Source organism: Lupinus angustifolius, chromosome LG08 (assembly GCF_001865875.1).
Source record: "Lupinus angustifolius cultivar Tanjil chromosome LG08, LupAngTanjil_v1.0, whole genome shotgun sequence".
Taxonomy (NCBI): Eukaryota; Viridiplantae; Streptophyta; class Magnoliopsida; order Fabales; family Fabaceae; genus Lupinus; species Lupinus angustifolius.
The window spans coordinates 24197118-24221290 of NC_032016.1; the positions used below are offsets into that span (position 1 = coordinate 24197118).

Consider the following 24173-nt stretch of genomic DNA (forward strand, 5'->3'; position numbering starts at 1 on the left):
GGATGTTTTGGTTTCTTGTGATCTGGTTTTTCTGGTTAACTAGAACAAGTGTGAGTATTTTAACAGTATAGGTTTAATTTTTTCCCCTCAATCCTATCCTGAACAAAACATTCTAAAATTGTGGATATATGCGTGATCCTCACATATATTTTTTGGTCGGAGAAGAATTATTTTATTGAAACGCACAGAAAAGTGAGAAGTTGGTACATGGTTGAGAAGGAATAGAAGAGAAAAACAAAAAATAATTATGAAAGACAAGCTAAGAGTTTACACCTAAATAGAGTAGAATATTACATCCAAACATATTTATTGGAACACGTTATGTGTACTTATCCTTCTTTCAGTAACAGATTTATGAACAGCATCACAAGTAGTTGTTCATGTAAAAGTGGATAATATTACTGCATCTTATTTTTGGCAGAATATATATTTATACATATACACTTTTTTGCTTCCTTTTGTCAAACCGTAAAGTTTTGTGGCACTATGCTTTTGTATTTTGGAGTAATACTTTTATCCATTCCAATAAGATTTTATTTTTATGATTACAAAAATGAAGGATTCACGTAATTATGTATATTCCACGGATAAATAAAAAACTCTGTTTGTGTTTACCATAATTATCTATATGCTAGGTGCATCTTCCTCTTTTTTGGAAATCTAAACCTCCCTTAAAAGTCATTATCTTTGTTTGAAGACTTTTTCAAGATAGGATACCTGCCATGGTCCCACTTCATAAGAGGCTTTATCACATGGAGGAGGTCTCTGATGCCCTTTCTACAACGAAAAATTACGCAGAAACTCTAGATCATCTATTTTTTTACTTGCAACCTCACATCTTCAGTTTGGCAGCTCCTCTACAATTGGTTGAACATTAGCACGACAACCTATAAACCATTTTATTGCTCACATGGCTATGATATCAAACAAAAGCCGTTCAAAATTTTGGAGTATCATTTGGTTAGCTTCAACTTGGGCTATTTGGCTTCTTAAGAATGACTTCATTTTCAACTCTGTTACTCTTTCTCCTCAGAAGATTTTTGAAGCTGCAAGAATTCATTCATGGTTGTAGGTTAATGGTCAGATGAACAATAAAATATTTGAACAAGTTATTGTCCTTCTTTATTTCGCTTCTTTTTATTTCTTTTGTAATTATCTTCTATTAATAAAATTCTTTTAGTTGCCCATCAAAAAAAAAATATCTATAAATATCTATATGCTAGGTGTGCGTTTAAATGTACGTGTGAGTGTGGTATAGTGGGAGATCCAAGCTTTGCCTAGCTAGTAAGTAACTTAATATGCACCCTATAAATCTTCACTTCTTGATGTGTTTTCTAGTTAGTACTAACAGTGAATTATTCTATTCATCAATAACCTAGACATTCCATAAAAATATCTTAGTGCCATGCTATGCCATCATTTTACTCTGATATATAGATGGAGACACATTAGTTCAAGAATGCTAATAGCGGCAAGATTAAGTCATTCTCCGTATATGATGGATACCAAGATCCTTAAGATAAATTTGTCAATACTTGATTTAGAAGAATCCTACCAAAAGATTAATTACTTGTTGCTTCAAGTGATATATACTTATTTTTCCTAGTCTTCTAGTTTTGTATATGTTGAAAATGAAAAACCTAATCTCATTATGTTGTGGATATTTATTGGTCAAAGAAGATTAGCTTATCTAAAAAAATAAGTGCCTAGAAAAATATTAAGCAAAGGGCAAAGTAGATTACAAACTTCAAGTGGTGTAGGACACTCAGCCTTTTTTATTTTATTTTTATTTTGCCCTATTCGAAGCATGTGACCTTTTGACGGTGAAGAAATCGAGTAGGTGGTCAACAAATTTTTACATGGGGGAACAAACGAAAACCTTCTATAATATTTCTTAATTACCGTTCAATTCAATCGCATTAACGATTTATTAATTATAATATGGAACACAGCTTGGTCACATTTTGAACAAAAGTAATTCTTACTCTTCTTTTTGTACTTTTAATTTTTAATGTTCGGTTTTTTAGTAATTTTAATCGCACTTATTTTCATATAAAATAAAATTATGATGTAAAAGTTATTAATCATGTACAGTAATCACAATGATTTATTATATATCTTTTCATGTATAAATATTAGTATGTTAGTATTTTTGTTGTGAACGAGACTTGACCTATATCTACTTTACTGAATCTCTTCTCCCTAAACATCAAACTTAATTTTATATTTAATGATCTAAATTAATGAAGATTCATTTGCTTGTTTTAATTGTGATTTCAAAAAAGACTTTTTTCACTAACAATGTTCTCTAGAGACTTTAAGTAATGTGAACCGTATACGTATCACTCTTTCTACCATCTTGTGAAATAATTAATGAGATTTATTATTTATATATAAGTATTTGACAAGAAAATGATTTTGTGGATATAATAACCATTCAAAATTTTCAAAATTATATCCCCTTTATATTCCATTGTGTTTAGGTAGTTTCGCATCGGATATGTGGGGGAAAAGTAAAAAAATTTATATGTAAAAAAGACACAAGAATTATGTTTTAAAATTTTGGTTCAAGACGTGTTGTTTTACTTGTGGGTATCCATCTTTCCATACCCAGTAACAATGGAACTCCCTGATGATTGGAGGCTTCCCGGTCACAATCTGGTGCAACAAGTGATGTTAGAGTCAATGGTTTGGCTCGGACATGATGGACTTAAGGGGGAGCAGATCGAAAAGTGTGTGGTACCCACACTTGAGAGGGAGATTGTTGGCTTTATTCAAGTGTGAAGTCTCAAGTTGGATATGCAGGGAGAGGAATGTGGAAATGTTTATAAGTATAAAATTTATATGAAACTAAAGCCTTAAAATTTTGGTTCAAAAAGTGATATCTTACTTATCGTTCTTCACTCTTCTCATACCTCGGTAATATTGGAACTCACCCATGATTGAAGAATCCTCCTTGTCCCAGAATGATCATTGAATATTATTGTATGACCATACCCATGCATGTTCAAAACATGCAGGACTAGGCGCTCTACAAAATGGGTTTTCTTTGTTAAATCATATCACCTACCTTATATTGGAGGTCTTCCCCATCTTGTAGCTTATCTTTAATCTCATTTCAGATCTTTACTTTTTTACATTCACATTCACTATACATGTGAATATAAGTAAAATAGAGGGGTCGGTTGTTTAACTTTACGTAGAGACTTCGATTCGAGAGTAAGATATGATTTGCAGCGTATGGGAATGCTGGGCTTTTGGGAGTCATTGTTTTCACTAAACGAGGACGAGAGTTCCAATATACCAAGTGGGTTACATAGAGAGAGATAGGTGGAAGGGTATGAGATTATATTTTATTTCTATTTTTTTTGAAGCTGGAATGGTGATTTTGTCTCTGAACAAAGACTATTGAAGGAGGTTTCATGAGTAATAGTTTAGTAAGACACACTCGTGTCCCAACATTATAGTAAACAGATAATATTATTTAATAATCATTTGTAGGTAGATCTTAACATTGTTTTATGGTTTTGGAAGCCGGTGGAAAGGGTCATAGTCTACAAAAACAACCTTCACTTATGGGGTGAGATAGCCATTGTAACTTAATTTAATCCAAGTGTTTTAGGATTGAGAAAGAGTGAGGGAATAATGCACTTTAAATATTGTGGTTTCATTAACATGTTCTCTTTTTAGCCTGTCTTATTTTCCCTTTATGTTAATAAAGGAAGTTGAAAGTAGAAAAAGTGGAATTGAGTCAAAGTAGTTTTCATTGCTATAAACCCTTGCTACAACCTTGGGTAAACCTATATATGTTTCTATCTTGCCATCACTGAGTTTTCCATTCTCTTTTCATGAACTTTTTTTATCACCTACCTCAATATTCTATATTTTAGATGCAGGTATTCCATGATTTGTTGAAAGGAAAAAGCAAGAAAATAACAAGAAGGGCTCAATGAATTCAAACAACTGGCTTTCCTTCCCTCTTTCTCCTACTCATTCTTCATTACCAGCTCATGATCTTCAAGCAACTCAATATCATCAATTTTCTCTTGGGTTAGTGAATGAGAATATGGAAAATCCTTTCCAAAATCACGGTATGATTAATCCCTTTCTCACTTCCTCTTACTATAGTTTTCCCTTGTAACTTACATTATTTGGGTTGTAATTTATAAATCCTACAGATTGGAATCATTTTAATACTCACACCAATGATGAAGTTCCAAAGGTTGCAGATTTTCTTGGTGTGAGCAGGTCTGAAAATCAGTCAGATCTTGCTGCCATGAATGAAATTCAGCCAAATGAATCAGAATACCTTTTCACAAATAACAGTCTCGTCCCCATGCAAAACACAGTGGTGACATCATCTAGCAACTATGAGTATCAAGAATGTGGTAATAGTAATTTACAATCGTTGACATTATCAATGGGAAGTGGTAAGGACTTAAGTTCTGAAACTAGTGGTGACAATAGTACAAAGACTGTTGAAGCTGCACCTTCTAGAAGAACTTTGGATACCTTTGGGCAGAGAACATCAATATATCGTGGTGTAACAAGGTTATTGATTCACCATATGTTTGATTGAATCAAATTATTTTTTCATATAAATATTGTTTTGTTTTTGCTCTAATCATGCACCAAAAAAAACATATATAGACATAGATGGACAGGAAGATATGAAGCTCACCTTTGGGACAATAGCTGTAGAAGGGAAGGACAATCAAGGAAAGGTCGCCAAGGTAAACTTTAAATTAGTAACATTCTGTAGGGTTTTTCCACCCTTAACATATACTTTGATGTTTTTTTATTGTGGAATATTAATTTGAAGTTTTATTAACATGTTTGTTTTCTTATTTTGCTTGTTTCTTTTCAACTCCCATTCAGTCTATTTGGGTAAGTGTCTTTACTTTCATTCAGTTTATTTTCCATTCCGTTTTTTCCTTTTGTGTTGTGATCGTTGAAGTAACCACAATATATACTATTTTCCTTTTAATTGAAGGCGGATATGACAAAGAAGAGAAAGCAGCTAGGTCTTACGATTTAGCTGCACTTAAGTACTGGGGAACATCCACCACCACTAATTTTCCAGTAAGTTAATCTCTCTATTTTCTTCACACTTAATTCCTAGTCTCCTTCAAATGTATTTATTTCATGTTGTTTAACAGATCAGTAACTATGAGAAGGAAATTGATGAAATGAAGCACATGACAAGACAAGAATTTGTGGCCTCTATTAGAAGGTGACTTGAAACATTCATAAAACCTTCTAAGTTATATAACGCGTAGTGTAATTTAATCAAGAGTATAAAATTAACAAGTGTGATATTTTATTGAATGTATTGCAGGAAAAGCAGTGGTTTCTCAAGGGGTGCATCAATGTATCGTGGAGTTACAAGGTATCAAATTGGTTCTTATCCAATCTATTCATTTACTAGCTCAACCCCTTTCTCTTTACATGCACATTTTCTTATTGGAATGTTCTTTTTTTGATCCGCAACAAATGAAAATATTATTGAAAAAGATAGAGGTAAATATTCGTTATAATTCTATTGTTAGGCATCACCAACATGGGAGATGGCAAGCAAGAATTGGAAGAGTTGCGGGAAACAAAGATCTTTACTTGGGAACTTTCAGTAAGCCAAATAATCATGCTCCATGCATAGAAACTCCTACTGTATTCGACTTGAACTCAAAACTATTTACTGAAGCATGAAACTATAACTATTTAGAATCATTTTGTCATATAGGTACTGAGGAAGAAGCTGCAGAAGCTTATGACATAGCTGCAATAAAGTTCAGAGGTCTTAACGCGGTAACTAACTTTGACATGAATCGTTATGATGTGAAAGCCATTCTTGAAAGCAACACTCTCCCAATAGGAGGTGGTGCTGCTAAACGACTAAAAGAAGCTCAAGCTCTTGAATCTTCAAGGAAACGTGATCAAGAAATGCTTGCACTTGGATCAAACTTTCAATATGGAACCTCAAGCTCTAGCAGCAGGCTACAACCTTATCCTCTAATGCAGCATTTTGAACAACCTCAACCATTGCTAACCCTACAAAACCATGACATGTCTCATCACTTCTCTCAAGATCCTTCTACACTACATCAGAGTTACCTCCAAACACAGCTTCAATTGCACCAGCAAAGTAGCTCTTCTTACATTCACCAATCAGCTCAGAATGCTCAATTCTATAACAGCTATGTTCAGAACCATCACCCAGCATTGCTTCATGGAATGATGAACATGGGTTCTTCTTCATCATCATCTTTGATGGAGAATGATAATAACACTATTGGTGGTTTCACTGGGAATGTTAATGCTGTGGGATCAGCAGAAGAGCTTGGGTTGGTTAAGGTTGATTATGACATTGACATGTCTTCCGGCAGTTACGGTGGCTGGTCGGCGGAGGGGACGGAGTCCATGCAGGCATCAACAGCTGGTGGCGGCGGCGGCGTGTTTAACATGTGGAGTGAATGACTTAACAAAAAATAGAGATGTTACTGAGTATGGCACAAACAATATTGTTAATTTTGTCTTTTCTGCAGTTTTCTTTTTGTTCGTTAATTTTCTAGCATTTTAAAACAAAATAGTTGTTGATTTTCAATGAAAAAGAAAAAATATGTGTCTGAACTTATGCCGAATATTCATGATGCTTCATTTACGTAAAATGTCGACGCACTACCTTAAAATGTCGACTTAATTTAATCGATAGTGGTTTGGTAACGATGTCTCATATTTTTCAAGTCTTACTTTATTAATTAATTTGAAATGATGATTACAATATATTCAAAAAGAAAATACATGTGATAAGCATAATTTGAGAAAAATAATGGTGAAGGGGAGAGATAACTTTGTTTCACATAGGTCGAATACTCCAAAATAACTGAGTGCCAAACTTAAGACCATATTTTCTCTATATATCTCCTTTGAAACATAGAGATGTAAAACTTAGTGAGTAGACTTTTGATGTGAAAAAGGTGCATTACTCGTACCAAATAGTGCAATACTGAATAGAAATAATGACACATGACAAAAAGTAGTATTTAAGGGTTCAAATTTTAAGTTGTTTTTTAATAAAATAAATTTAAAAATTAACGAAATTCTTTTTCCCCTTACAACTCTAGGAGTCCAGTATGTGGATTGTGGTAGCTTCAAGAAGCATAGCTTACAAGTTATAAGTAAAATGAGCCAAGAGGAGAATTATGTAAAAAAATATATAGAAAAGTTAAAAGGATAATAACACTTTTATTCTTTAACTTATACTGATATTATATTTTTACCCTAAAAAATACATTAGAACTATCATCTTCGGTAATAAAGAGGAGTTTGACTCGAGTAATATAAGCATTGCTTTATTACACATACCCTTATCATAATATATATATATATATATATATATATATATAATAACGTATAAAATCTAGCTCATTCATTCCAACCACCAACCACGGCCATGCATGACTTGGTTGACATTTCAACTTGCATGATAGATGTTTCTAACCATGTGTCAAAGCAGTATGACTGTATGAGTTAAACTTTGTTTTAATTTTCATTTAGATACAATTGGAATTTTTATGTATAGTATTATATTCATTTTTCAACAACATAACTAGGATTTATTTATTGAGGTTTTTATTACTTGACCACAATTCATGATTAACCATAATGGAAGCGAAATGTGGTCTTAGACAACTTTAACTATGACATATTCTAAGAAATACTAAGCAAATCTGTCTAATAAGCTTGACTTGAAGAGTCTTTCAAATTTGTTTTGCACTAGGTTTCAAAATATTTTTGATATACATACTCTGTTGAACTTTCTTCTCATACCAATCACATAAACTAATGTCTGTATGGAATCCATGGATCATAAAAATCATTAATTGGACTAAGCACAAGATATCAGTGTTGCATGTTGAAATACACTGTCTCATCTCTGAAGGTGAGTAATGGCTCCAAAACAAAATTTCTGTTTGCCCCTTTAGCCACAAAGCTGATAGGATTATATTGTCTTAATCCTTTCCATGCAACAAAGCTTGCTGCTTGGTTAAAAGTAGCATCAGAATCAGACTTACAACTGAGCTTCACTTCTGCAACAAAGTTCATACTACTGTACATGTAGCAACCATTGTTGGTTTGGGATTCTAAAGATATGGTTTCATTTCTTCCATCCAATCCTGGTACCACAAGAAAAATAGATGATGACTCAACTTGTGAAGAAATGACAAGAGGTTGATTTGCTCCTTGGTGAATCACATTCATTCCAGGAAGATCAAATGGTTCTAAGAGTACTGATTTACCAACAGCATTTGAAAATGTTGAGTGCTTTGTGGAAGGTTCTTTTAGTATAAGTCTAAATGTTGCACGAAGAGCCAAATCAGTGCCAGGTCCAGGTAACTTTTGCATAGTAAGTGATGGGTTTGAGTTTGTTAAAACAAAACTTGATTTTGCAAAGTCTTGGGAAAAGGAAATTAGTTGACTATTGTAGCTGGCAGGAATGGGAGTGATCCATTCTGAAATAGCTTGGTTAGCCCCGGATTTAATGTCCCAATCACCGGTCGTATGACCGGCAAGAAGATACGGACCATAGAGAATTGCTTGAAGGGATGCATATTCAGACCTATCATCTGAATTTAATTCATAACACAATATCAGTAATGTAGGCAAACAAATTCATAAAATATATATGGTATGAAAAATGAAGAATACTGATAATTAACTAACAGATATGGATCATGTTGTGAAACAACCTTTTATGGCCTCTGTTCTGAGGGTAATAGGCAACTGAAGAGTCAACTTGTCACCAGCACTCCATTGTCGTGTGACTGATAAAAAATTTCCTACAGGTCCAAAAAATAGAATATGACTTTCATGTGTTAACTTTTTTTGTGAAAGTCCTAGGATCTAGCATGTCTGTCTGTGTATGTATCCGAACTTGAATGGGCTCAGTTTTTTAGAATCCAGTGTATGCGTATGCGTGCATGCGCGTGTGCAGTTTAGATAACTGGTGGAACAACTACTTTTCATTGAAAAGGGAAATTAAGAGTGCTTCACACCTGGAGCTGGCAGAGATAAAGTTTCACCATTCAACATCCCCTTGGCACCATTTGTATGAGTCCAAGATGGTAGTCGAAAGTTCAATATGGACGAAGTACCAGTTTTCTGCAAAAGTAAGATTTGAAAGATAGATTTGAGAAAAAAAATGTATAGGATCATGTGCTGATTATCTTCACATTGCACCTTGTCCATTACCCTCTAGCTAATAAGTTTAGCAGTTGAAATTTTACAATAAATGTAAGTTACTAAATTGTCATAATCCAGTTGTGATATCTAACTTTGATATTATATCCATCTTCAATTAATAAGCACCTTGACTCTGCAATTTTCAAGTTATGGTAAAAAAAGGCTGGATATCAACATGATATTGACCCAAAATCAAACAAAAGCAAGCATCATTTGTATCCTTATGCTAGTTATATCAACATATTTGGAAAAATGAGATGCTATAAGAATAACAATGTAACAGGTACCTCAGTAGGAGAAAATGTAAATGTGACTCGTAAGTAAGGATCCCATGAAGCAGCTGGAACTACTGTCTGATTAAGAACAACGTTTCCGGATTTCCAATTAAACGAGCTTGATATGTACTGAATGATGTAAAGAGCAGGATGGTTCCCTCCCTCTACAAAATAGATAGAATCTCCCAGCTTTGAGAATGATTCAATTCCTAATGAACACGGAAAAGAACTTTAGAGCATTAGACTGATGAGAACATGGATGCACTTTGATGCAAATGGAAAAGTAAATATTACAAATAAATGCATACCAGTTCCATAGCAGCACCAGAAAGAGTCAAATGGTGTTCCCCAACTATGTCCAGTTCTAGCCTTGGAAACACCATGCCCTAGTGGAAGCATATAAATCATCACTCCGGGATCTGTTCCTCTTTGAATGCTGAGTACACCATTTGTTAAGGCACGCTCATAATAATCGGCATACGAAACTTCTTTTGTCCATCTAAACAGGTGGCGCGAAACCTGACAAATCATTTTAGTTTTTGGGTGCTAAGGTAATGGAAGCATTATACAACATAAATATTTCAATAGAAATAAACTAAGATTTATCCCAGAATATACATCACACTCACATATAAATGCATAATCACAAGAATATGCTAATGAATTACCATGAGACAATAGGTCTTCCCTCTTCAGACAGTTCAATTTTTTTTATGGAAACTTCATACGCACATTTTGAACTTCTGATGCATTATTAAAATGATGAGTGATTGGCTATACCTTCAGCATATTATAAGTTGTGCATGACTCTTCATTCTCTGTTGTTTTTAGGTTGTCGGCTATTCTCTTTGGATCATGCCTACGCAAAAATTGAAGTACATGTATTTAGTAGAAATATATAACTGATTACCAATGAATAAAAGAACAGAACATTTTCAGCATGAAGGCTAGTTGATAGACCCCTATGCTTCTACAGCATGGGAAATGTGAAAGGAGCTAGACTCCATCTTCTTTTTTTAGTAAATTTCTGGTGCCTAACCTTAATATAATAAAACAATTATTAAATGGAGGATTATAAATGCATTTGAAAGAACTAAAACTAAAAATGTGGCATCTCAATACCAGAATTCACTGACTGATGTGCCTCCAGTTGCATAGCTGTGAGAAGAGTTAATAAGGTCCATAAAGAATGTCCCAATTTCCTAACAACAAGAACAGATTTTAGAAAATTGAAAAGCATGACAAATGGTAACTTCTACTTGGCTTAATGTACAACCAATGCAACTGTGGTAAAATAAGCATATGTGATATTGGAGAACACAAAATTGCTATAACTAGGTGAGTACTGAAAAAATAAAACTGAGTAAATCATATTACACCAACAAATTGTAAGTAAACACAATTCCATCAAATCTAGTGATATTTTTAGCAGCAAGCTACTGTATGCATAGAGCAGTTCACCTTATAAAGTGGATCCCCTGTGACTTCATACCGCATTTGAGATCCAACAACAACTGGGATATGTGTATTAGCATGAAAATCAGCTATATCATTAGCCTGCATGAAGAAAAAAAGTGAATTTTATTCACGGACCTTGTTATAAATTAGATAAAATTTCTAGACTTGAAACGGAAATCCTAAGTTCGACATCCAAATATCTAGTTTCATGGTGAGCACAATATAAGACAACGAAGAATAAGTAGCAATTCGGTCATGACAAGTGTTATTATCACTACCTGGACTGCAAGCAATCCCAGAAAGCATGGCTTGTCAAAAAGGTGAGCCAACACTAGATGTTTTGGATCTCCCTGCATACGATACACGAAAAGTTCAGTTTGGAATTAAAATTTACAGCAGTAACTTTGTACCATGTGTCATAATCATAAAAACTATTATATGAATATAGGCATGCCAATTCATATAAAATCATATCTGAAATTCTGACTTATGGATTATAAATTTATAATTCATATCTGTTAATGCCTATTCATATAAGCAAATGAAGCAAGAAGAGAGTTAAAGAAGTTACATGAACTAGTTAACTTACGGTTAAGCTATATAATCTGTAAAGGACATCATTCATTCCTCCAGTTTCCTCATTTATTGATTGATAGTGTCTATTTATACTGAACTGTGTTATTACATTCAGGACTCGGTTGTAAAAGTAATCAACCATCCATGTCACCATTTTTAGAGCCTGAGGGTTTCCGGCTATAGTATGTTGATCCAACAGGCCGGCTAAGATCTGTCAAAGCTGAATAGTTGAAATCCAACAATAGTAAGGCTAAAACCACTTGCATAACCAAAATCTACTTTTGACTGTACCTTGTGAATGGTGTAATAGGGAGCCCACACAGGTTGAATAGCTTCGAATCGATCGAAAAACTGAGATGGAAATGCAGAGAGATATCCTGTTCCGATTTTCTCTTGACAGGCAGATAGACCTGCAACAACAGCTGACATTTTCTCCTTCAGGCTAACATTGTGTGTGCTGGCCCACATTAGAGCTGAAGCACTCAAGTAATGTCCTTCAAAGTAACAAAACAAGCAATTATAAATTAACCTTGAAAAGTGAATTGCACTGGCTTTGAGCAAGTAATGCACTTCAATGTGTGAGAAGATATTTCAGGAGCTATGAATTAACCTCAAACAAAGTAAATATGGTTCAGTTCTAGACAAAAATTGAGTCCAAGGAGGATAACCTTTGTATGCAGAAAGACATGCATTTACATTTGTATGCTGTTTAGTTGATTATGTAGCAAAAAAAAGTATCAACTATGAAATTTTCTTTAAATATAACTGCAACTTTTATTAAAAAAATAATACAATTTTCTCCTTGCTCTGACTTAACAAAATGAAAATAAAAAAGCACAAAAAGTGGAAAAAGCATCACAAGAAAAAGAGATGCATGCCCTTTTGAATCTTGGGATGAAAAGAGCCAACCAATTATAGAATTGTTGTACCAATAGCAATGCCAATAAGCAAGTCTTTAAGAAGAGCTAAGTGCAAATAAAGATCATTAAAGTGGGACACAAGTAAAATTTCTTAACTGAAAAGGAAAATTAAAATGATTAATAAACTAACCAACAAAATGACCCCTGAGTTCAACTTGAGCACCTTCCCAACCTCCATAAGGTGTAGAAGGAGTTGGTAAACCAGCATTGTTCCTGAAGCTCCAAATCAACCTATCAACATCCAACATTAACAAATACTCCAAGTTTGTCTTCTGTGCTTGAGCATGTATTGAACCCTCTTGCAATCTCAAATCATGCAATGACACCTCTTTCAGAAACCCTTTAGGTGGAGCAAACACACCCAAGTTCTTGACTTTCCTATAAATCATTGACCATTCATGTTGATGATCCTCTCTGGAGAATCTCCTTGGAAGCATATCTTCCCAAGCTGAGTCATCAGTTGGTGTCAAATGGTAATGAGACATAACTTCTTGCTTCCATGTTTCATTGTTGGATGTTAACAGTTCATAACGGAATGTGTGTGATTGGGTTGGAATGTTTGTACACTCTTTACTCACACCATAACCACACAGAACAACAAAGGATACAAACACAAATAGAAAAGCCTCCATCCTTCTGAAAACTCAAAGTAAACATCAAACATAAGAACATGACATTACTTATTAGAATATACTTAAGTATCTCAGAATATCTTAAGTGGTCTTATATGATTACTATATCTAATATTACTTAACAGACAACCAAATAGAAAAGAAGATGATAATAATAAGTGGGGAAAGGGTGAATAATTAAGAGAAGATAGAGAGAGATGTGAGTGAGAATGTATTATAATATATATAAATAGAAGGTGAGGTATAACAGGAAAAGGAATGTGAAGTAGTAACGGTGAAAGCTAAAAAACAAAGGAGGTTAGAGTGGACCATAGGTGTGGCCAATGAAGTGTTAATGTTCAAACAGGAAAAGCAATGTGAATAGTACTGTCAGGAATTCTAGAAGAGGACAAGGATACAAGGTTGTATCATGTTGTACTTATACACACGAGCCATCACGGGTCATGTTCATTGACTAAAAAACACTTACATTTACATTCTTAGTGTATAAATATTAAATCCAATTGTGAAACCCTTAACTGAACTGAATTATTTTTTGTATTAATGTGTTTTGGACGTGTGATTAAATCTCAACACCTATCGGTTGTTATGAATTGAACATTTGCCTAATACCATATTTAAGGCTTTACACTAGTAGCTTTGTTGGTGAAGTGGAATTGGTTTTATAAAATAGAAATCCAACTAAACTGTTTATACTTTTTGGTTTGGTTCTGTTAGATTTTACTGATTTTTGTGACTCTGGACCACTTATGCTCGGTGGTCAGTGCAAAGGAATTTGAAAGTTGAAGTTCAAACTTCCTGAAAATGAAAGGTTGAAATGGGTCTGGGTCTTTGGATATGGGTTCAAACTATTCGGGTTGTGTAGTTTTTAAAGGGATTTAGTTTATTCGGGTTAGTAGCTTCAATTTCATATTTAATCTGTTTCGGCCAATAAAACTTAATGGACATCATGTACGCGTTTAAGGTTAGTTGGTCACACTTTTACTCCATTCTCCCTACACAAAAACAAAATTTTAAAAATAAACATTTAATGTTTTATCTAACAAATCAATTAATAATGCATCTCTCATTAATTACTCAATCATACAAATAGCCTCAAATTTTCAAATACTTTAATATTTTTGGTTTCCCACAGATATCCTCTTATTGGAGACAATTCTGTCCGAACCGGACCATTCACATGTACGTGGGGCTAACTCTCCCAGTGGGTATTTTGTCTATCCACAAGACTCAAATCCGATACCTTATTTAAGGGGAATCAGATATGTTACATGTTACTAACTTGAAATTTTAAGTGGTGTGTTCCCCAATTCATTTTTTCTATACTTTAATGGAAAAGGGATCCACTTATTAGAAGAGTGAGTTACTCTTTATTATAGTTATTGATTCTAAGAAAATTCAATGATTTGAATTAGTAACTAGATCTAAGTTATTAGATGTCCATAAAATTGATGGTCAGGATGAGAAAAATCTTACTCTTTGAGTAAGTGGATCCTCACTTTACTTTAATTATTTAACAAATATTTTAATGCATAAAATATTTGAGAAAAATGTATCTAATAAAAGTGTAAGAGTTTTATAAATTGACAATTTATCTTATGTAATTTATTTTTAATTGTCATTGGCACTTCAAAAGTAATATAAATATATGATGAATGATATACCACTTCAAAAAGAAATATAAATAAATGGTAAATAATATTTTAATTGTATATAAATATTTATACTTCTAGATATATTAACTCAAAATATTTTATGAAATGATGTCTTATATATGTTATGAAATGCATAAAATATACAAGACATCATACTTTTCCTTTACACCTTTTGATAGAATGAAATGACATGTCTTATATATTTTATGTTATTGTATGCAATATTATGAAACTCAACCTGTACATTAAATTGAGAAAGATTTTATATTAGGTTTTTTAAACAATTAAATTGTCCGGTCTGATCGAGTGATTTTGTACAAAATTAATATTTTTTATCTATAATTATATAGTTATATATAAATATAAAACTTTATATAAATAATAATTATGTGTAATTTTATTGAAGTAATACATCTCATCTTTTTTAGACCGTAGTAAACTAAAATATTATAGCAGTGTTCCATTTTCCTTATTTTTAAATGAACTGTCTGATTTACTTCCTGAGTTAATCCGGTTTAACACGGTCAGATTGGATTTTCCCCGGTTCAACTCACATTCGATTAAGACTGCAAACTAAAACCGTTTTCAAATTTGATCAGTGGTCAGACCAGTCGGTCCAAGTCCGGTTCTCATAATACTTCTATGTATCAAATTTGGTGATTCATGATTTGTTAATTTTTTATTTAAATTTACTATGTTTCAGCCAATCAAAATATCTAATCACAGAGAATTAGACAAAGTATGCATGTGACATCAAATTTATCTCTCTTAATACTATAATTAGCAAAGAATAATAATAATAATCTTACTTTTTGAGAATCATGTACTCTTTGCTGTTTTCATGTAAAGTTTTTTTATTAATCATTAAAACATATGTGTGAAAGTGATATGGAAAAGAGTGTGGAATAATTTTACCTTGTAGATGATCACCCAATGATTCTTGGAGTGCACCAGGCATGGCATGCTTATGCTTCCATCCATATCGGACCCACCGGTGCCTCAACTTTTTAAATCTTGAACCTCATTCAAGTCCCATCTATTTTTAGATGTGCTATTAATTAACCATCTCATTTATCTATATATTTTGTATGGATTAATCACATTTTCAATAAAAATTAAATTACATTATGATTGGTTAAAAAAAATTATGAAAAGGTAGTTGAGTGTAAGATAATTCTATGACAAGACAAACGACTTAAACATTGTGTGAGGTTCACATCCTTAAGTAAAAAGGAATATAAATTGATAAATTATAATGTCAATAATTTTATCCTATTTTTTCTTCCATGAGATAATGTCCAAATGAGTTTGGTTTATATCGGTCAAATGCAATAAACTTCTTTTGAATCCTAAGACGTGGGACAAAGAAAATGATGACACCATCATAATACACTATATATTTTAAATATATTTTCCATTAATTGATAGGTAAATATTATAAAAACAAATGAAAAAATAACATAATAAAAATATTTTCATCTTTTTATATATAATAAAATTAAATATCACATTTACTATTAAAAATATAGGAAAAAATAAGTAATTGCCTCCTAATCCTTATTCATTATTGATCCAAACAATAATGCAATGAAAATCAAGACACTTTTCTTTCTCTCTTCACACAAAACAGCATAGTAAGAATAATAATTCAATATATTTGGGTTTATCCACGTCAAACCCAACCTATCCATATATTCATAACTTGATGCGCGTGTGTTGATGATGATGATGAGTGCATGGTTTAAGCGGGTGTCCACAAAGGCAACGATTGTTATCAAACGAAGGAGGCTGAAGATGATTGAACGGTGCACCTCGTGGAATAGGGCCACAGAGATTGTTATGACTCAGGTCAAGGTGTCCAATGTAAGTAGCAGAAACCATAGACTTAGCAACAAAACCACTCAATTCATTATGCGACAAATCAAGGTTTATAAAATAAGATCTTTCTCTAAACACGTCAGCAATGTTCCCACTCAACATGTTTCTACTCAAATCCAAATGGCTTATCCTTGAACTCAACAAAGTCCAAGGAATCTTCCCTGTCAGATTGTTGTACTTTAAATTCAGCGAGTCCAAAACTGGCATCTGGCCCATTTATTTGTGAACTGAACCGGATAACCGGTTCAGTGACAAATCAATGTCGGCCAAGCTATATATGCTTGAAATAGACCTTGGGATTGGACCGGTTATACGGTTGTGGCTAAGCAAAACCCGGTTCAGTTTTTTGAGTTTCCCAAAGTCTGGGGGTATAGGACCCTCCATTGCATTATTGCGTAGGTCAAGTATCATGAGGTTTGGAAGGTTCACTAGTGTCCTAGGGATCCTCCCTGAGATATGGTTATCTGCTAGATTAAGCACCGTGAGTTGGGCGAGGTGTCCTATATCGTAGGGCACCTTGCCTGAGATTATGTTACCCGAGAGGTCGATGAATTGTAGAAGTGAGAGGGTGGTGATGCAATGAGGGATATTTCCAGAAATGCCCTTCCAGTCTGAGATTGTGAGAGTAGAAAGTTGTTTGAGTTTGCAGATTGATGGGGAGATGGAACCGTTCATGTAGCCGGTGGCAGTGCGGTTGGTGGTGACATGAGGGTTGTCGTCGGCGATGGTGAGGCCGCGGAGGGTGATATCAGCGACACGGTGGGTGGTGGGGTCGCAGTTGATGCCGTACCAGTGGTAGCAGCAATTGGTTCCTCTCCATGAATTGAAGATTCCAATGTTGGGTTCGGTGAGTGCTGCTTTGAAGGCCATTAGTGCTGCCCATTCAGATGGAGGGCATGATTCAACTGGTGAGATTGTTAAGGTTATTAGAGTGATGATGAGTAGTAACATTGCAAAAACAGCACTACCATTTCTACCCATTGATGAAGTTGTTGTTTGATTATTTGGTGAATTAGTTTTTGTGTGCAAATATTGCACTAGTGATGAGTGTGCATGCATGTCACTTACTATGGGAACTATTGAGGTTGGTATACTTGGTGTGCATATAACCATAGAGCAATCAATGCTTGTGATATAAGCATTAATTTTGATGAATTTTCTTGGGGAAGCTTTCATGGTTCTGTTAACAAGAAAGGAATTTTGTAAATGTTGAGTTTGAAAGTGATAGTGGTGGGGCGCAATTGGATTGTGTCTGTGGTTTATGAATGCAAAAAATTCATACTGAGTCATAGTTAATTAGGGTAAGAATGGTTAAGATAGGTGTAGTGTTTTTTTTACATGTATTACTTTAAAAAATAACAAGATAGAACATTTAATTTATCTCCTTTCTTATTTTAAAGGATTAGATGCACAATCCAAATGTTAATCTAAATATATAAAAGCATTGCTCATAAGCTGATTTAAAAGAAATTGCTCTGAAGGAAGGGAAACAGTGAGTTTGTAGCTTATTACACAGAAAAGAAATGTGATCAATTTCACTTTGACACTTCGAATAAGGTATCTGATTCAGCATGCATTCTGGTAGGGCAGTTCTCTTTTTAAAGTGAAAGTTTAGATCTTGCTAAAAACTATCACATGGTACATCTAAGGAGAACAGGGTATTCTAAATTGTGTCCCAATTACTTGTTTCCACCAATTAAAAATTAATACATAAATAAATAGAATTTTTTTAAAAATAAAATATTACATTTTTATATTACTTGCTCAAAATTGATTTGATCGAGACATAATTTGGAATAAAGGATATGAGTCAGCTAAAGAGACAATGATCACTTGTCTCGTAATTTTCTTGTCCAATATTAATCCAAATAGGGAACCTCAAAGTTCCTTGTGATGCTCATTGCTGCAAACGAGGGGTGAGAGTGAGATAGAATCAACTCTCTACCCGTTAACCCGATTTGTTCAATTAAAATTGGACTAGAATGTTACCCCTTTACCCGATGTATCCTGAGCAATGGGCTTGGATGTCCAGGCCCAATCAAGAACAGGACCCAGACCCAACAAATGCTCAATATTTTATTGGTTCGTTAGTTTTATTCCTATAATAGTCAAGGATGATAGATTGAAATGCAATGTTAATTTGAACAAGTTTTGAGAAGCTGTGAGCCTCATATTGCACATTTTTTGCCGATTTATGTCTTGGGAGAATTAGTTTTTACTATCTTTGGTGCTAAAAAATATTAGTGTTTTTAAAAAAGTTGATTTATTTATGTACATGAAAAATATTAAGGGGCCAAGAATAAAATTTCAACGCATTGAGTGGTCCCCTATGCACAACATAGAAAGAGAAAATATTTCCTTTTTCTCTTGCATTCCACCAAGACCACGAATTAATGTACATGTGGCACCTATCTATTTTTTTAATAATTGAGATTTGTCTTCGACCGTGTATATGCCTAAAACTCATTTTCAATTGTTCGGATTTCTTTTCCACCAAAAATATTGCTGCTAATTAATTGTTTTTTTTAAATAGACAGCTATTTAATTGAATGAGGCGAGTGAGAGTGAGACCCACACTTATTAAATTGCTTTTTAACTTTAGAATAACTGAAAAATGTAATTCATTTTTATTCTCACACTTTTAGTCTTTCAGAAAATAAATACTCAAATTAGTGCATACAGATTTTACCTCTAGATTCTTTCACAGCCTCCCTTCAATCACCACTTGAATAATAATTCCTAATTGAGAATGGTGAATCAAACCTAAAAAAACAAAGTAGATAGGAAGAAAATGAAACTTTATTATATGTTTTTTTAATAAGAAATATGTTTCCTTAAATCATTTAAAGATAGGTTAACATTTCATATTTTTATGGACTACCAATGATATTCTCTCAAAACTAATTATTTTCATGGTTCGTAACTGCCTTTCTCAATAAATGTTGCTTTCATAAATCAAATCATCAACATTGAGGATTTAATAAAGCCTTACACCATTAAACCACGACTTCTTGCCAATGAAAGTGAGGCAATAAAGTATTTTCATCTCGTATGCTTCCCATGTTATTATAACCAAACTTCACTTCCAAATATAGGATTAACTTACTGTCCTCTCTACCTTGGGAAAGCCCCTTTCTGCCACGTTCATCTCACACTTTGATGTTTCCCCCAAAATATAGGGGCATTATAGTAAAACTGTAACACAAAACTTACCAAATCTGAAACCCGAATTCATTTATAGCTATGTTTACTTCTTCTTTGTATTTCATAACCTCTTTCCACTTTCTCTTGAACCCTCTCTTATAGGCATGCATCTTCACCACTACACACAAATATAAACTCAGCCCAACAAAAAAACAATCAAATGTTCTATTTTGTAGGTGCTGTTTTTGTTTTGTTGTTCTGTTTTGTTCTGTTCATAACTAGGATATGTTGTAATAATAATGATAATAATAATAATATTCTTTGTTTATCTTCAGATGTTGCTTTTGTTGCTAGTTTTGACCCACTGAATTGAGTCACTGATTTACTTTCAGCAACAGGAATAAACATGACTTGCCCTTGGTTTCTATGACTTTAGTTGCTAAGTAATAGAAACCACAACTCTTTTTCTTATCTTCTCCTTATCTTTCTTCTATGTATTTTTTGTTGTGTATTCATTTTCCTCTTCCCCTGCTTGATATCTTCCTGATTTTGATGCACTTTAACAGTAACCCCACTTTACAGTTAAAATTTGTGAGTGCAAATTTATGGGATTTGGGTTTGGTTTATTAGTTTTAGATCTCTACAATTATTGCGCTGAACGTTTTGATAAAGAACAGTTTTTTTTGGGGTGCAGGAATTGGGTTGGTAAAGAGGATTTAAAAAAGTTGTAGTGATCTGATAAGAAGGGTTGGAAGATAATCTGCAAAAGAATACAGCTTTAATTCTCATCTTGTGTGATTCCAACAATTTGAAGTATAAGTGAAGAGAAAAAGGTGGGAAATAATGGAACCAGATCTTGGGCAGCACCCTCCCATGTTCTTGGATCAGCAACAGCAAATTAGTTCAGGCTTGACGCGATACCGGTCAGCTCCAAGTTCCTATTTTTCGAATATAATTGACAAGGAGTTCTATGAGAGCACATTCAATCGCCCCTCCAGCCCTGAAACAGAGCGAATTTTCGCTCGGTTCATGAATAATCTTAGTGGTAGCGGCGGTAGTGATGGTGGTGCAGAGGATTCGGTTTCTCAGAATATCCAACCTGGTCAGCAAGTCTCAGTAGTGAAGGAAGAGATTATTAATCAACAGTCTCATGATGTGCCTTCTATGAATAATGAACAAGTGCTTCTTCAGCAGCAGCAGCAGCAAAGCAATATCAACAATTATGGATCATCCACTCCTCAAAAAAATTACCAAAGTTCTGGACGACCACCTTTGCCAAATCATATGAAGACTGGTCGAGGAAGTACTTCGAATCTTATCCGACATGGTAGCTCCCCTGCTGGACTGTTTTCAACCATAAACATTGAAGGTATTATATTATTTCCAATTTGATTGTCTTTTTAATTTCCCTTATTTCTTTGGCTACAACTTACAATGGTATATCTAATTCTACCTTTTTATTTTCATTAACAAAAAAAGTTGCATTTTTTATTTAGCGAAATTTTCTTGTTTCAATGAAAAATAATGGGTTGGAGGTATTATGTAACCTCCAATTTCAAATCACAGGAAAACAACTATTGTTGGAAGACTATATAACTTTGGTGCTCTAGCAGCCAATTAAGAATTAGTCTTATGAGAGATATACAAATGAGCATAGCCTGTGAGAATAAAAAGTAGTGGTTTCAAGAAAGAATATGTCAATGTGAAACTCTTGTGAGCATGAAATTTAGCTATTTTACTTGTGACACAAATTTGCCAGTCTAGATAAATTTTGTTGTTTGAGCAACCAAATGATGGTAATGAACCGAGGAAAAACTTGATCATGTCTTCGTAAAATATCATGGAGGGTATGGTAGAAGAAGTTGATTGAGCACATCAGGGTACAGAAATCAAGATTTAGGTTTCATTTTCTTACTTCTTGAATATATGTTTGTCTTAATGGTGCTATGCAAATTATTTGGCAGGCTATACTGCTATAAGAGGCATAGGAACCATGGGAACTGCTAGTAGCACTAGTGAAAATGCAAACTTTTCTCCAGCGGCGAGGTTGAAGAATGCACAAAATTATTCGTCAGGGATAATGTTATCAAAAGCTGAAATCAGGAACGAAAGCAATGAACAAAACAATCAAGTTAAAGAAGCTTTTGCAGAAAGCCAGGGTAATGATTTCATCCCAGGTTTCCCTGTAAGTCCTTGGGATGAATCTTCAATCTTGCCTGACAATTTAGGTGGTGTAAAAAGACCTAGAGATGATGGTGACGATGATATAAAACCATTTTCCCGTATAAATGCAGCTGAAACACAGGTAGAACAATACTATCTGATCTCGATAATATGAATGTCTGATGTACAATTTGTCACTGCAATGTCATTGACCCGATTTTGTTGCATCGATCAGAATGAAACAGGAGGCGAACCTTCTGTTCCTTTGGCCCACCAGTTGAGTATGCCAAATACAACAATGGAAATGGCTGCCATTGAAAAGTTTCTGCAGTCATCAGATTCTGTCCCGTGGAAGATTCGCGCCAAGCGAGGCTTTGCCACTCATCCAAGAAGCATTGCAGAGAGGGTATAATTTATTCTAGTGAAGTGATTCCCTATTTTTATTGGATACAAAGTCATTTTTACATTTTTAAAGGTTATCATTGTATGAATGGCTTTCAGGTTAGAAGAACTAAAATTAGTGAGCGAATGAAGAAACTACAAGATCTGGTCCCCACCATGGACAATGTAAGATTTTGACTTGTTGCACACTTGATCACAAACATGACTATTTATGTAAATTTCAGAAGCCTTGACTTGTTGTTTTATCAATGTTGTTATTTCTCTCTTTCCAGCAAACAAAAACAGCAGACATGTTGGACCTAGCTGTTGAGTACATTAAAGACCTTCAAAAACAAGTTCAGGTATGTTGAGTATTTTACCTATCTCAATTCTCAATGATGTCTATAATAATATACCATTACTTGTGAAACATTACTCATTCAGTTTCTTCCTAACTATATGTATCTATAGACTCTTTCAGAAAGTCGCGCTAAGTGTTCGTGTTCACACAAGCAACAACAATAACGGAAAAAAGGACGATACACACACGCCACAATCATTGCATATATTTGTAATAATAATACTTTGGTCTAGAAACTACATCATCTTTCTCTGTTTAAACAGAGAAATTTATTATGTATCCACTTCTTAGAAGTTGTTTGGGAGGGTTGGGGGAATTGGCTAAATATAGAAGTTACTTTAAGATCCATCCAAATTGTGATGGGGTGTACAAAGTTTTCATTTTTGGTCCTGCATGAACGTCAAATCAAGTATTTGTTTGGTTTCACATTGGGTAACATGGGAGGCCAAAGCAACATGGTTTTGTTGTTTATAATCATATGAATAGAGTGAGTTTACTTTTTCCTATTGTTTTGGACACCCCTTTTATGTCATGAATCATAAAAGTGTATTTTATTTACACTTTGGATTTATGATCTCAAATCATACCCAAATGAATGATGGCTCTACCTTCTTAATCTCATTTTATGGAGTAAGCTAGCCATAAATGATGTCATAAAGGTAGCAATTATAGACAAGAGGATCCAAATATATTGAGTGATTGTGTAGTCTTGTAATTTAACTAATTGCTTCAATCAAATCATGAGTAAAAGTTTGGTCCATTGGATCTCTTATTTGACTTTTAGAATAGTGCATACGTATAACTTAGACTCATTGGTTTATCACCTTGGGTGTGTCATTGTGTCCCACATTAGTCGTATGAGATCACATCTTCTATTCCATAATATGTGTTACTCCTTATTCTCCGGTATATTATATTGTAGTATGTTTATACAAGAAATAATCCTTCTTACCAGCTGGCTATTATTCTGTCCTTTTCTACACTTGTAATGTTTCTTTACAAAAATCAAGAGAGTTGTGATTATCTTTTCTGCTATACTTAAATTGTAAGTACTACTAAGTATGAGTATTCAAAATCAACATTAGGTCTGATATTACAATTAAGGACGTTTATATAACCATGTTTTCTAGAACAACGCCTTTAAAAACAAAACAATATATTTCAACAACACTACCACTGAACTTCAACAAAAAAAAAAAGATGTTTTTTATTTCAAAAATATATACCCTCACAACCAACACTACCACTGAATCGGACAAGGATCCTCTGTCCCAAAAAATTTATGTCCCCATATTTCTAACCAATAACTTTTCTCAAAATAATATAAAATATTAATTTATGTTTTTTATATTTTCTTTTCTCAATTAATTGACACATTTTGATTGGCTTGGTACACCATTGGGGACACCAATAAGTACAGGAAATCTCCATCCCACTTAACCACCTATGTCATTGCTGCCACTACAATCATTAGTTGATTACCACCATTG

At 33.7% G+C, this 24173-nt stretch overlaps 3 protein-coding genes and 1 pseudogene across 6 annotated transcripts; 2 read left to right on the plus strand and 2 right to left on the minus strand.

Annotated features, from left to right (window-relative positions):
- On the plus strand, positions 3259–6647 carry LOC109353747 (AP2-like ethylene-responsive transcription factor PLT2). 2 transcript variants are annotated; one of them, XM_019596112.1, is made up of 10 exons: positions 3259–3794; positions 3897–4091; positions 4179–4551; positions 4651–4733; positions 4879–4887; positions 4994–5082; positions 5160–5233; positions 5339–5389; positions 5550–5626; positions 5741–6647. In XM_019596112.1, exons 2-10 carry the CDS (start codon positions 3950–3952, stop codon positions 6472–6474), a joined length of 1632 nt encoding a protein of 543 aa, XP_019451657.1. In that variant the 5' UTR covers positions 3259–3794; positions 3897–3949; the 3' UTR covers positions 6475–6647. The 2 variants fall into 2 exon arrangements, with proteins under 2 accessions (XP_019451657.1, XP_019451656.1); XM_019596111.1 differs by having other exon boundaries at positions 3259–4091.
- LOC109355421 lies at positions 7802–13152 on the minus strand. The gene is made up of 12 exons (XM_019598578.1): positions 12600–13152; positions 11841–12043; positions 11563–11760; positions 11252–11323; positions 10977–11072; positions 10638–10717; positions 10296–10374; positions 9824–10034; positions 9528–9724; positions 9054–9159; positions 8748–8837; positions 7802–8624 (listed from the first exon to the last, which is right to left on the minus strand). The coding sequence occupies exons 1-12, from the start codon at positions 13099–13101 to the stop codon at positions 7900–7902; spliced, it is 2559 nt and encodes an 852-aa protein (XP_019454123.1). The 5' UTR covers positions 13102–13152; the 3' UTR covers positions 7802–7899.
- On the minus strand, positions 16308–17728 carry LOC109353738 (annotated as a pseudogene).
- Positions 20235–23187, plus strand: LOC109355422 (transcription factor bHLH122-like). 3 transcript variants are annotated; one of them, XM_019598579.1, is made up of 7 exons: positions 20235–20369; positions 20473–21147; positions 21743–22083; positions 22177–22347; positions 22443–22508; positions 22616–22684; positions 22794–23187. In XM_019598579.1, the coding sequence occupies exons 2-7, from the start codon at positions 20622–20624 to the stop codon at positions 22845–22847; spliced, it is 1227 nt and encodes a 408-aa protein (XP_019454124.1). In that variant the 5' UTR covers positions 20235–20369; positions 20473–20621; the 3' UTR covers positions 22848–23187. The 3 variants fall into 3 exon arrangements, 1 of the variants encoding a protein (XP_019454124.1); XR_002108661.1 differs by having other exon boundaries at positions 20237–21147; positions 22794–22923; positions 22996–23187; XR_002108660.1 differs by having other exon boundaries at positions 20237–21147; positions 22794–22921; positions 22988–23187.